Source organism: Anomaloglossus baeobatrachus, chromosome 6 (assembly GCF_048569485.1).
Source record: "Anomaloglossus baeobatrachus isolate aAnoBae1 chromosome 6, aAnoBae1.hap1, whole genome shotgun sequence".
Classification (NCBI taxonomy): domain Eukaryota; kingdom Metazoa; phylum Chordata; class Amphibia; order Anura; family Aromobatidae; genus Anomaloglossus; species Anomaloglossus baeobatrachus.
The window spans coordinates 8,648,998-8,663,031 of record NC_134358.1 but is presented as its reverse complement, the minus strand read 5'-3'; the positions used below and the strand labels follow the sequence as shown (position 1 = coordinate 8,663,031).

The 14,034-nt window shown below is 53.5% G+C and overlaps 1 protein-coding gene across 1 annotated transcript in view; it reads left to right on the top strand.

The window, feature by feature from the left end:
* Window positions 1-14,034, top strand: part of LOC142243775 (uncharacterized) — a 69,714-nt gene that overhangs the window by 23,606 nt on the left and 32,074 nt on the right. The window contains exon 2 of the mRNA XM_075315974.1: window positions 2,708-2,819. Within this exon, the coding sequence (XP_075172089.1) occupies window positions 2,708-2,819 (112 nt within the window). The remainder of the gene's footprint in view (window positions 1-2,707; window positions 2,820-14,034) is intronic.

Sequence of the window (14,034 nt, the reverse complement as noted above, 5' to 3'; positions counted from 1 at the left end):
AGTTCAGGATTGGTCGCAGTTCCAGCTACCCTATGTGTTTCCTACTCTGGCACTGTTGCCCAGAGTGCTACGCAAGCTCAGCTCCGCTTGCCGCCGCGCCATCCTCGTCGTCCCAGACTGACCGAGGAGGTCGTGGTCCCGGATCTGTGGCATCTCACGGTCGGCCAACCGTGGGCACTCTCAGACCGGCCAGACTTACTGTCCCAAGGGCCGTTCTTTCCACTGAATTCTACGGCCCTGATCCGGACTGTGTGGCCATCGAGTCCGAGATCCTAGCGTCTTCAGGATTATCTCAAGACGTCATTGCCACCATGAGACTGGCTAGGAAGCCGACGTCTGCCAAAATCTCCCACAAGACGTGGAAGTTATTCTTATCTTGGTGCTCTGCTTAGGGAGTGTCTCCCTGGCCATTTGCATTGTCTCCTTTTTCCCCCCTTCCTGCATCTGGATTGGGAAAAGGTTTGTCGCTCGGCTCCCTTAAAGGACAAGTCGCAGCGCTGTCGGTATTCTTTCAGAAGCGCCTAGTACGACTTCCTCAGGTACGCACGTTCCTGCAGGGGGATTATCACATTGCCCCTCCGTACAAGAGGCCGTCAGACCCATGGGATCTGCACAGGGTATTAATTGCTCTCTAGGAGCCGCCCTTCGAGCCTCTGAGGGTTGTTTTCACTTTCTCGACTTTCACAGAAAGTGGCCTTTCTGGTAGCGGTCACGTCTCTTCGGAGAGTGTCAGAACTAGCAGCGCGGTCATCCAGAGCTCCCTTCCTGGTGTTCACCAAGATAAGGTAGTGCTGCGTCCGATCCCAGAGTTTCTCCCTAAGGTGGTATCCCCTTTTTATCACAATCAGGATATCTCCTTACCTTCCTTTTATCCATTTCATCGATATGTAATGGCTTTGCATTGTTGGATCTGGTGTAGAGCACCCAGAATCTACATTCCCGCACGGCGCTCCTGCGCCGCTCGGATGCACTCTTTGTCCTTGTCACTGGTCAGCGCAAGGGATCGCAGGCTGCAACATCCACCCTGGCTCAATGGATCAAGGAACCAATCCTTGAAGCCTACCGTTCTACTGGGCTTCCGGTTTCATCAGGGCTGAAGGCCCATTCTACCAGAGCCGTGGGTGCGTCCTGGGCATTACGGCACCAGGCTACGGCTCAACAGGTGTGCCAGGCAGCTACCTGGTCGAGTCTGCACACTTTCACCAAACATTATCAGGTGCATACCTATGCTTCGGCGGACGCCAGCCTAGGTAGAAGAGTCCTGCAGGCGGCAGTTGCCTCCCCGTAGGGGAAGGCTGTCTTGCAGCTCTAACATGAGGTATTTCTTTACCCACCCAGGGACTGCTTTTGGACGTCCCAATCGTCTGGGTCTCCCAATGGAGCGCCGAAGAAGGGAATTTTGTTACTTACCGTAAATTCCTTTTCTTCTAGCTCCTATTGGGAGACCCAGCACCCGCCCTGTTGTCCTTCGGGATTTTTGGTTGTTTTCGGGTACACATGTTGTTCATGTTGAATGGTTTTCAGTTCTCCGATGTTACTTCGGAGTGAATTTGTTTAAACCAGTTATTGGCTTTCCTCCTTCTTGCTTTTGCACTAAAACTGGTGAGCCAGTGATCCCACTGGGGGTGTATAGCCAGAAGGGGAGGGGCCTTACACTTTTTAGTGTAATGCTTTGTGTGGCCTCCGGAGGCAGTAGCTATACACCCAATCGTCTGGGTCTCCCAATAGGAGCTAGAAGAAAAGGAATTTACGGTAAGTAACAAAATTCCCTTCTTTTGCGCAGATGCTACATTTTGATCGCCTGTTATTGCATTTTGCATAAAACTTGCGGCGACCAAAAGACGTAATTTTGGTGTTTGGAATTTTTTTGCCGCTACGCCGTTTACCAATCAGATTAATTGATTTTATATTTTGATAGATCGGGCATTTCTGAACACGGCGATACCAAATATGTGTGTGTGTGTATATATATATATATATATATATATATATATATATATATATAATTTTTTTTTAACCCTTTAATTTTCAATGGGGTGAAAGGGGGGTGATTTAAACTTGTAGGTTTCGGGGTTTTTTTTTAATTTTTAAAACTTTTTCCTTTTTTTTATGTTAATTTTAGTAGTTCCCCAAGGGGGCTATAAATATCAGCAATCCGATCGCTCTGCCCTATCTGCAGATCACAGCTATACAGCTGTAAACAGCAGATATGGTCACTTCCTGTTTCATTCAGCTCCGGGCCGAGTGAAAACGAAAGTGATTTGTCATAGCTACAGGCGTCATCACATGACCCTGTGCTACCATGGCAACCACCGAAAGTCATGTGATCATGCACATCACTTCCGGTGGGGGCGGTGGTAAGTAAAAATGATGGCCGCGCGCATATACATCTCGCAGCCAGACTTTGGCAGCGAGATGTAAGGGGTTAATGTTACGGGTGGAAGCGATTCCACTCGTAACATGTAGGCACACATGTCAGCTGTTGAAAACAGCTGATATGTGCGCCGATCGCCGCAACCTGCCCGCGGCAGGGGGCGGGGCGTAACAGCACACGCTCCATGACGGATATATCCGTCAAAGGTCGTGAAGGGGTTAAGGAGGAGAGGGTGACACAGTTGCAGACCTCTTCCATTACACTGATGTTGCTGCGTTTGATTTCTCCATCTTTCGGCCATATTGTCCTCATGTGTTACACTTGGTCTATCAGGGGGAAGATCTGACTATTAAAGTGGAGGTTAAAGAAGAATCTGAGGAGGTGACGATCGATCCACCGAGTCTGACCGGAGTGAAAAAGGAGATTAGTGCGGATGATTCCACAGGTGTGTAACGCTGCGGTTTGGTAAGGTGGGTTCCTACATGTGGAAAATTGCTGAACCCACAACTAATGGCCTAATAAAGCCCCAAGGCACGGAGTAATGCTGGAGCTACCGGAGCCGTGACCTGACAGAGCCAGGAATATATGAAGGCACGGAGTAATGCTGGAGCTACCGGAGCCGTGACCTGACAGAGTCAGGAATATATGAAGGCACGGAGTAATGCTGGAGCTCCCGGAGCCGTGACCTGACAGAGCCAGGAATATATGAAGGGCAGGATGGAAGGAGAGAGGTCAATGCCCATGACTAGCGGCTGGTAAGGCGGTAATCACACCTGCAGTATGGCCAAAGAAAGGATTCAGCAGGAATAGAAAGAGAAGCCTCGTCCTCCTCCTGCCGAATCCACTTCTGACCGGGGCGCTAAAAATGTATAAAATTGTGTTTCCAGCGTCAGCAGTGCAAGCCCCGGCTGGAGGAGGACGACGTGCTGTCATATATAGTGTATACAGCAGTGGGGCAGGCACAGGCGGTGGGGTCTCCGGCTATCTCTGACACCCATATCCTCCGCTCCTGCTCCCTCACTATACCCAGCGATCACCTGACTGCGGTGTATGGAGGAGGAGGACGTGCTGTCATATATAGTGTATACAGCAGTGGAGCAGGCACAGGCGGTGGGGTCTCCTGCTATCTCTGACACCCATATCCCCCGCTCCTGCTCCCTCACTATACCCAGCGATCACCTGACTGCGGTGTATGGAGGAGGAGGACGTGCTGTCATATATAGTGTATACAGCAGTGGAGCAGGCACAGGCGGTGGGGTCTCCGGCTATCTCTGACACACATACAGTTAGGTCCAGAAATCTTTGGCCAGTGACACAATTTTGGCGAGTTGGGCTCTGCATGCCACCACATTGGATTTGAAATGAAACCTCTACAACAGGATTCAAGTGCAGATTGTAACGTTTAATTTGAAGGTTTGAACAAAAATATCTGATAGAAATTGTAGGAATTGTCACATTTCTTTACAAACACTCCACATTTTAGGAAGTCAAAAGTAATTGGACAAATAAACCAAACCCAAACAAAATATTTTTATTTTCAATATTTTGTTGCGAATCCTTTGGAGGCAATCACTGCCTTAAGTCTGGAACCCATGGACATCACCAAACGCTGGGTTTCCTCCTTCTTAATGCTTTGCCAGGCCTTTACAGCCGCAGCCTTCAGGTCTTGCTTGTTTGTGGGTCTTTCCGTCTTAAGTCTGGATTTGAGCAAGTGAAATGCATGCTCAATTGGGTTAAGATCTGGTGATTGACTTGGCCTTTGCAGAATGTTCCACTTTTTTGCACTCATGAACTCCTGGGTAGCTTTGGCTGTATGCTTGGGGTCATTGTCCATCTGTACTATGAAGCGCCGTCCGATCAACTTTGCGGCATTTGGCTGAATCTGGGCTGAAAGTATATCCCGGTACACTTCAGAATTCATCCGGCTACTCTTGTCTGCTGTTATGTCATCAATAAACACAAGGGACCCAGTGCCATTGAAAGCCATGCATGCCCATGCCATCACGTTGCCTCCACCATGTTTTACAGAGGATGTGGTGTGCCTTGGATCATGTGCCGTTCCCTTTCTTCTCCACACTTTTTTCTTCCCATCATTCTGGTACAGATTGATCTTTGTCTCATCTGTCCACAGAATACTTTTCCAGAACTGAGCTGGCTTCATGAGGTGTTTTTCAGCAAATTTAACTCTGGCCTGTCTATTTTTGGAATTGATGAATGGTTTGCATCTAGATGTGAACCCTTTGTATTTACTTTCATGGAGTCTTCTCTTTACTGTTGACTTAGAGACAGATACACCTACTTCACTGAGAGTGTTCTGGACTTCAGTTGATGTTGTGAACGGGTTCTTCTTCACCAAAGAAAGTATGCGGCGATCATCCACCACTGTTGTCATCCGTGGACGCCCAGGCCTTTTTGAGTTCCCAAGCTCACCAGTCAATTCCTTTTTTCTCAGAATGTACCCAACTGTTGATTTTGCTACTCCAAGCATGTCTGCTATCTCTCTGATGGATTTTTTCTTTTTTTTCAGCCTCAGGATGCTCTGCTTCACCTCAATTGAGAGTTCTTTAGACCGCATGTTGTCTGGTCACAGCAACAGCTTCCAAATGCAAAACCACACACCTGTAATCAACCCCAGACCTTTTAACTACTTCATTGATTACAGGTTAACGAGGGAGATGCCTTCAGAGTTAATTGCAGCCCTTAGAGTCCCTTGTCCAATTACTTTTGGTCCCTTGAAAAAGAGGAGGCTATGCATTACAGAGCTATGATTCCTAAACCCTTTCTCCGATTTGGATGTGAAAACTCTCATATTGCAGCTGGGAGTGTGCACTTTCAGCCCATATTATATATAGAATTGTATTTCTGAACATGTTTTTGTAAACAGCTAAAATAACAAAACTTGTGTCACTGTCCAAATATTTCTGGACCTAACTGTATCCTCCGCTCCTGCTCCCTCACTATACCCAGCGATCACCTGACTGCGGTGTATGGAGGAGGAGGACGTGCCGTCATATATAGTGTATACAGCAGTGGAGCAGGCACAGGCGGTGGGGTCTCCTGCTATCTCTGACACCCATATCCTCCGCTCCTGCTCCCTCACTATACCCAGCGATCACCTGACTGCGGTGTATGGAGGAGGAGGACGTGCTGTCATATATAGTGTATACAGCAGTGGAGCAGGCACAGGCGGTGGGGTCTCCTGCTATCTCTGACACCCATATCCTCCGCTCCTGCTCCCTCACTATACCCAGCGATCACCTGACTGCGGTGTATGGAGGAGGAGGACGTGCTGTCATATATAGTGTATACAGCAGTGGAGCAGACACAGGCGGTGGGGTCTCCGGCTATCTCTGACACTCATATCCTCCACTCCTGCTCCCTCACTATACCCAGCGATCACCTGACTGCGGTGTATGGAGGAGGAGGACGTGCTGTCATATATAGTGTATACAGCAGTGGAGCAGGCACAGGCGGTGGGGTCTCCTGCTATCTCTGACACCCATATCCCCCGCTCCTGCTCCCTCACTATACCCAGCGATCACCTGACTGCGGTGTATGGAGGAGGAGGACGTGCTGTCATATATAGTGTATACAGCAGTGGAGCAGGCACAGGCGGTGGGGTCTCCTGCTATCTCTGACACCCATATCCCCCGCTCCTGCTCCCTCACTATACCCAGCGATCACCTGACTGCGGTGTATGGAGGAGGAGGACGTGCTGTCATATATAGTGTATACAGCAGTGGAGCAGGCACAGGCGGTGGGGTCTCCTGCTATCTCTGACACCCATATCCCCCGCTCCTGCTCCCTCACTATACCCAGCGATCACCTGACTGCGGTGTATGGAGGAGGAGGACGTGCTGTCATATATAGTGTATACAGCAGTGGAGCAGGCACAGGCGGTGGGGTCTCCGGCTATCTCTGACACCCATATCCCCCGCTCCTGCTCCCTCACTATACCCAGCGATCACCTGACTGCGGTGTATGGAGGAGGAGGACGTGCTGTCATATATAGTATATACAGCAGTGGAGCAGGCACAGGCGGTGGGGTCTCCTGCTATCTCTGACACCCATATCCCCCGCTCCTGCTCCCTCACTATACCCAGCGATCACCTGACTGCGGTGTATGGAGGAGGAGGACGTGCTGTCATATATAGTGTATACAGCAGTGGAGCAGGCACAGGCGGTGGGGTCTCCTGCTATCTCTGACACCCATATCCCCCGCTCCTGCTCCCTCACTATACCCAGCGATCACCTGACTGCGGTGTATGGAGGAGGAGGACGTGCTGTCATATATAGTGTATACAGCAGAGGAGCAGGCACAGGCGGTGGGGTCTCCTGCTATCTCTGACACCCATATCCTCCGCTCCTGCTCCCTCACTATACCCAGCGATCACCTGACTGCGGTGTATGGAGGAGGAGGACGTGCTGTCATATATAGTGTATACAGCAGTGGAGCAGGCACAGGCGGTGGGGTCTCCTGCTATCTCTGACACCCATATCCCCCGCTCCTGCTCCCTCACTATACCCAGCGATCACCTGACTGCGGTGTATGGAGGAGGAGGACGTGCTGTCATATATAGTGTATACAGCAGTGGAGCAGGCACAGGCGGTGGGGTCTCCTGCTATCTCTGACACCCATATCCCCCGCTCCTGCTCCCTCACTATACCCAGCGATCACCTGACTGCGGTGTATGGAGGAGGAGGACGTGCTGTTATATATAGTGTATACAGCAGTGGAGCAGGCACAGGCGGTGGGGTCTCCGGCTATCTCTGACACTCATATCCTCCACTCCTGCTCCCTCACTATACCCAGCGATCACCTGACTGCGCTGTATGGAGGAGGAGGACGTGCTGTCATATATAGTGTATATGTGAAGCCCCGCAAACGCTGTGTCGGTGCATTACCTTCAGGGACTCCACGTAGATGGATCTGTCTGGTCACAGGTAGGAAACCTTCTTTAGGATTTGTCGTGACGCCACTCTCAGTATTGCGGCCAGTAGGGACCGCCACTGCAGGTTGAGGGTCGCCTGGGGCTGATGGTGTGTGCAGTTAGTTGGAATAGCCTCCTGAGAGTGAGGCAAGCCCCAGGGCCCGGTGTAGGTGCGTAGTACCACAAGGCGCAGAATGACTCAACACAGGCAGGATGTCTTTCAGGGTTTTTACTCACAGTTGATGGCAGGGTGAGTGACCCGGGCGTAGCTGGGATGAACCAAGTGGGAACCAGGTGTCCTTCAGGCTGACTTGTGAGGGTGACTACTAACTCGCCTTCCTTAGCCCTTGGTGGTTTGGGGTAACCCCGACTTTGAGTCCCTATGGGGGTCACCCAGGGAAGATGCTGCAGCCTCTCTCCCCTTCGTTTGCCGTTTGCTTGTCGCCTGGACCAGGCCACTCCAGCTGCTTGCCTCCTGTGACCTATGGGCCCTAACTGTGGCTACGTGGCTGCGGCTTTTGTGGTGTTGTGGTGTGGGCTTTGAGAGCCCCACACCGGCAGGTTTAGCAAAAGAAAGCTGGATCTATCTCCGCTTCGGGATCTGCCGCCCGTTTGGGCCTGGTACTCTCTAGCAGTCTCCTTACTTCCCACTCCGTTGCTCTCTCTCTAGCTGAAGATGGATTTCGGGTAGCACTCCTAGTTGACCGTTCTCCCCCGTCGGTAGCCACTGCGCGGACGCTGTCAGACTACAGCAGCCCACGGGATCTGCTCCTCACTCGAGCTCCCTGGACTCTGCACTGCCTGGCTCACTGCCCCTCCTCTCCTGTTCTTGCCTACGCCACCTAGCAACCAGATTCTCTTACCACACCCCTTGAGAGGAGATGGAGGCTTTTGGCCCCCTCCACTATTCCAGTGAAGGTGAAGGCTTTTCCCCCTCCTGGGATCCCCAGGGGTCCTCTCAAAGGTACATGTGTGAGACCTGATCACTATGCGCCTGTGTTCCACACCCCGGTCAGCCTTCTGGATTACCTGTATTGTACTGTCCCCAGCATGGGTGCAGTACTCAGTGGTGCCTGACCAGGTCAGGGGCGCCACATATACAGCAGTGGAGCAGACACAGGCGGTGGGGTCTCCTGCTATCTCTGACACCCATATCCTCCGCTCCTGCTCCCTCACTATACCCAGCGATCACCTGACTGCAGTGTATGGAGGAGGAGGACGTGCTGTCATATATAGTGTATACAGCAGTGGAGCAGGCACAGGCGGTGGGGTCTCCGGCTATCTCTGACACCCATATCCTCCGCTCCTGCTCCCTCACTATACCCAGCGATCACCTGACTGCGGTGTATGGAGGAGGACGTGCTGTCATATATAGTGTATACAGCAGTGGAGCAGGCACAGGCGGTGGGGTCTCCGGCTATCTCTGACACCCATATCCCCCGCTCCTGCTCCCTCACTATACCCAGCGATCATCTGACTGCGGTGTATGGAGGAGGAGGACGTGCCGTCATATATAGTGTATACAGCAGTGGAGCAGGCACAGGCGGTGGGGTCTCCGGCTATCTCTGACACCCATATCCTCCACTCCTGCTCCCTCACTATACCCAGCGATCACCTGACTGCGGTGTATGGAGGAGGAGGACGTGCTGTCATATATAGTGTATACAGCAGTGGAGCAGGCACAGGCGGTGGGGTCTCCTGCTATCTCTGACACCCATATCCTCCGCTCCTGCTCCCTCACTATACCCAGCGATCACCTGACTGCGGTGTATGGAGGAGGAGGACGTGCTGTCATATATAGTGTATACAGCAGTGGAGCAGGCACAGGCGGTGGGGTCTCCTGCTATCTCTGACACCCCTATCCTCCGCTCCTGCTCCCTCACTATACCCAGCGATCACCTGACTGCGGTGTATGGAGGAGGAGGACGTGCTGTCATATATAGTGTATACAGCAGTGGAGCAGGCACAGGCGGTGGGGTCTCCTGCTATCTCTGACACCCATATCCTCCGCTCCTGCTCCCTCACTATACCCAGCGATCACCTGACTGCGGTGTATGGAGGAGGAGGACGTGCTGTCATATATACTGTATACAGCAGTGGAGCAGGCACAGGCGGTGGGGTCTCCTGCTATCTCTGACACCCATATCCCCCGCTCCTGCTCCCTCACTATACCCAGCGATCACCTGACTGCGGTGTATGGAGGAGGAGGACGTGCTGTCATATATAGTGTATACAGCAGTGGAGCAGGCACAGGCGGTGGGGTCTCCGGCTATCTCTGACACCCATATCCTCCCGCTCCTGCTCCCTCACTATACCCAGTGATCACCTGACTGCGGTGTATGGAGGAGGAGGACGTGCCGTCATATATAGTGTATACAGCAGTGGAGCAGGCACAGGCGGTGGGGTCTCCGGCTATCTCTGACACCCATATCCTCCGCTCCTGCTCCCTCACTATACCCAGCGATCACCTGACTGCGGTGTATGGAGGAGGAGGACGTGCTGTCATATATAGTGTATACAGCAGTGGAGCAGGCACAGGCGGTGGGGTCTCCTGCTATCTCTGACACCCATATCCTCCGCTCCTGCTCCCTCACTATACCCAGCGATCACCTGACTGCGGTGTATGGAGGAGGAGGACGTGCTGTCATATATAGTGTATACAGCAGTGGAGCAGGCACAGGCGGTGGGGTCTCCGGCTATCTCTGACACCCATATCCCCCGCTCCTGCTCCCTCACTATACCCAGCGATCACCTGACTGCGGTGTATGGAGGAGGAGGACGTGCTGTCATATATAGTGTATACAGCAGTGGAGCAGACACAGGCGGTGGGGTCTCCTGCTATCTCTGACACCCATATCCTCCGCTCCTGCTCCCTCACTATACCCAGCGATCACCTGACTGCAGTGTATGGAGGAGGAGGACGTGCTGTCATATATAGTGTATACAGCAGTGGAGCAGACACAGGCGGTGGGGTCTCCGGCTATCTCTGACACCCATATCCCCCGCTCCTGCTCCCTCACTATACCCAGCGATCACCTGACTGCGGTGTATGGAGGAGGAGGACGTGCTGTCATATATAGTGTATACAGCAGTGGAGCAGACACAGGCGGTGGGGTCTCCTGCTATCTCTGACACCCATATCCCCCGCTCCTGCTCCCTCACTATACCCAGCGATCACCTGACTGCGGTGTATGGAGGAGGAGGACGTGCTGTCATATATAGTGTATACAGCAGTGGAGCAGGCACAGGCGGTGGGGTCTCCTGCTATCTCTGACACCCATATCCTCCGCTCCTGCTCCCTCACTATACCCAGCGATCACCTGACTGCGGTGTATGGAGGAGGAGGACGTGCTGTCATATATAGTGTATACAGCAGTGGAGCAGGCACAGGCGGTGGGGTCTCCGGCTATCTCTGACACCCATATCCCCCGCTCCTGCTCCCTCACTATACCCAGCGATCACCTGACTGCGGTGTATGGAGGAGGAGGACGTGCTGTCATATATAGTGTATACAGCAGTGGAGCAGGCACAGGCGGTGGGGTCTCCTGCTATCTCTGACACCCATATCCCCCGCTCCTGCTCCCTCACTATACCCAGCGATCACCTGACTGCGGTGTATGGAGGAGGAGGACGTGCTGTCATATATAGTGTATACAGCAGTGGAGCAGGCACAGGCGGTGGGGTCTCCTGCTATCTCTGACACCCATATCCTCCGCTCCTGCTCCCTCACTATACCCAGCGATCACCTGACTGCGGTGTATGGAGGAGGAGGACGTGCTGTCATATATAGTGTATACAGCAGTGGAGCAGGCACAGGCGGTGGGGTCTCCGGCTATCTCTGACACCCATATCCCCCGCTCCTGCTCCCTCACTATACCCAGCGATCACCTGACTGCGGTGTATGGAGGAGGAGGACGTGCCGTCATATATAGTGTATACAGCAGTGGAGCAGGCACAGGCGGTGGGGTCTCCTGCTATCTCTGACACCCATATCCCCCGCTCCTGCTCCCTCACTATACCCAGCGATCACCTGACTGCGGTGTATGGAGGAGGAGGACGTGCTGTCATATATAGTGTATACAGCAGTGGAGCAGGCACAGGCGGTGGGGTCTCCGGCTATCTCTGACACCCATATCCTCCGCTCCTGCTCCCTCACTATACCCAGCGATCACCTGACTGCGGTGTATGGAGGAGGAGGACGTGCTGTCATATATACTGTATACAGCAGTGGAGCAGGCACAGGCGGTGGGGTCTCCGGCTATCTCTGACACCCATATCCTCCCGCTCCTGCTCCCTCACTATACCCAGTGATCACCTGACTGCGGTGTATGGAGGAGGAGGAGGACGTGCTGTCATATATAGTGTATACAGCAGTGGAGCAGGCACAGGCGGTGGGGTCTCCTGCTATCTCTGACACCCATATCCTCCGCTCCTGCTCCCTCACTATACCCAGCGATCACCTGACTGCGGTGTATGGAGGAGGAGGACGTGCTGTCATATATAGTGTATACAGCAGTGGAGCAGGCACAGGCGGTGGGGTCTCCTGCTATCTCTGACACCCCTATCCTCCGCTCCTGCTCCCTCACTATACCCAGCGATCACCTGACTGCGGTGTATGGAGGAGGAGGACGTGCTGTCATATATAGTGTATACAGCAGTGGAGCAGGCACAGGCGGTGGGGTCTCCGGCTATCTCTGACACCCATATCCCCCGCTCCTGCTCCCTCACTATACCCAGCGATCACCTGACTGCGGTGTATGGAGGAGGAGGACGTGCTGTCATATATAGTGTATACAGCAGTGGAGCAGGCACAGGCGGTGGGGTCTCCTGCTATCTCTGACACCCATATCCCCCGCTCCTGCTCCCTCACTATACCCAGCGATCACCTGACTGCGGTGTATGGAGGAGGAGGACGTGCTGTCATATATAGTGTATACAGCAGTGGAGCAGGCACAGGCGGTGGGGTCTCCGGCTATCTCTGACACCCATATCCTCCGCTCCTGCTCCCTCACTATACCCAGCGATCACCTGACTGCGGTGTATGGAGGAGGGGGACGTGCTGTCATATATAGTGTATACAGCAGTGGAGCAGGCACAGGCGGTGGGGTCTCCTGCTATCTCTGACACCCATATCCCCCGCTCCTGCTCCCTCACTATACCCAGCGATCACCTGACTGCGGTGTATGGAGGAGGACGTGCTGTCATATATAGTGTATACAGCAGTGGAGCAGGCACAGGCGGTGGGGTCTCCTGCTATCTCTGACACCCATATCCTCCGCTCCTGCTCCCTCACTATACCCAGCGATCACCTGACTGCGGTGTATGGAGGAGGAGGACGTGCTGTCATATATAGTGTATACAGCAGTGGAGCAGGCACAGGCGGTGGGGTCTCCTGCTATCTCTGACACCCATATCCCCCGCTCCTGCTCCCTCACTATACCCAGCGATCACCTGACTGCGGTGTATGGAGGAGGAGGACGTGCCGTCATATATAGTGTATACAGCAGTGGAGCAGGCACAGGCGGTGGGGTCTCCTGCTATCTCTGACACCCATATCCCCCGCTCCTGCTCCCTCACTATACCCAGCGATCACCTGACTGCGGTGTATGGAGGAGGAGGACGTGCTGTCATATATAGTGTATACAGCAGTGGAGCAGGCACAGGCGGTGGGGTCTCCTGCTATCTCTGACACCCATATCCCCTGCTCCTGCTCCCTCACTATACCCAGCGATCACCTGACTGCGGTGTATGGAGGAGGAGGACGTGCTGTCATATATAGTGTATACAGCAGTGGAGCAGGCACAGGCGGTGGGGTCTCCTGCTATCTCTGACACCCATATCCTCCGCTCCTGCTCCCTCACTATACCCAGCGATCACCTGACTGCGGTGTATGGAGGAGGAGGACGTGCTGTCATATATAGTGTATACAGCAGTGGAGCAGGCACAGGCGGTGGGGTCTCCTGCTATCTCTGACACCCATATCCCCCGCTCCTGCTCCCTCACTATACCCAGCGATCCCCTGACTGCGGTGTATGGAGGAGGAGGACGTGCTGTCATATATAGTGTATACAGCAGTGGAGCAGGCACAGGCGGTGGGGTCTCCGGCTATCTCTGACACCCATATCCTCCGCTCCTGCTCCCTCACTATACCCAGCGATCACCTGACTGCGGTGTATGGAGGAGGAGGACGTGCTGTCATATATAGTGTATACAGCAGTGGAGCAGGCACAGGCGGTGGGGTCTCCTGCTATCTCTGACACCCATATCCTCCGCTCCTGCTCCCTCACTATACCCAGCGATCACCTGACTGCGGTGTATGGAGGAGGAGGACGTGCTGTCATATATAGTGTATACAGCAGTGGAGCAGGCACAGGCGGTGGGGTCTCCTGCTATCTCTGACACCCATATCCTCCGCTCCTGCTCCCTCACTATACCCAGCGATCACCTGACTGCGGTGTATGGAGGAGGAGGACGTGCTGTCATATATAGTGTATACAGCAGTGGAGCAGGCACGGGCGGTGGGGTCTCCGGCTATCTCTGACACTCATATCCTCCGCTCCTGCTCCCTCACTATACCCAGCGATCACCTGACTGCGGTGTATGGAGGAGGAGGACGTGCTGTCATATATAGTGTATACAGCAGTGGAGCAGGCACAGGCGGTGGGGTCTCCTGCTATCTCTGACACCCATATCCCCCGCTCCTGCTCCCTCACTATACCCAGCGATCAC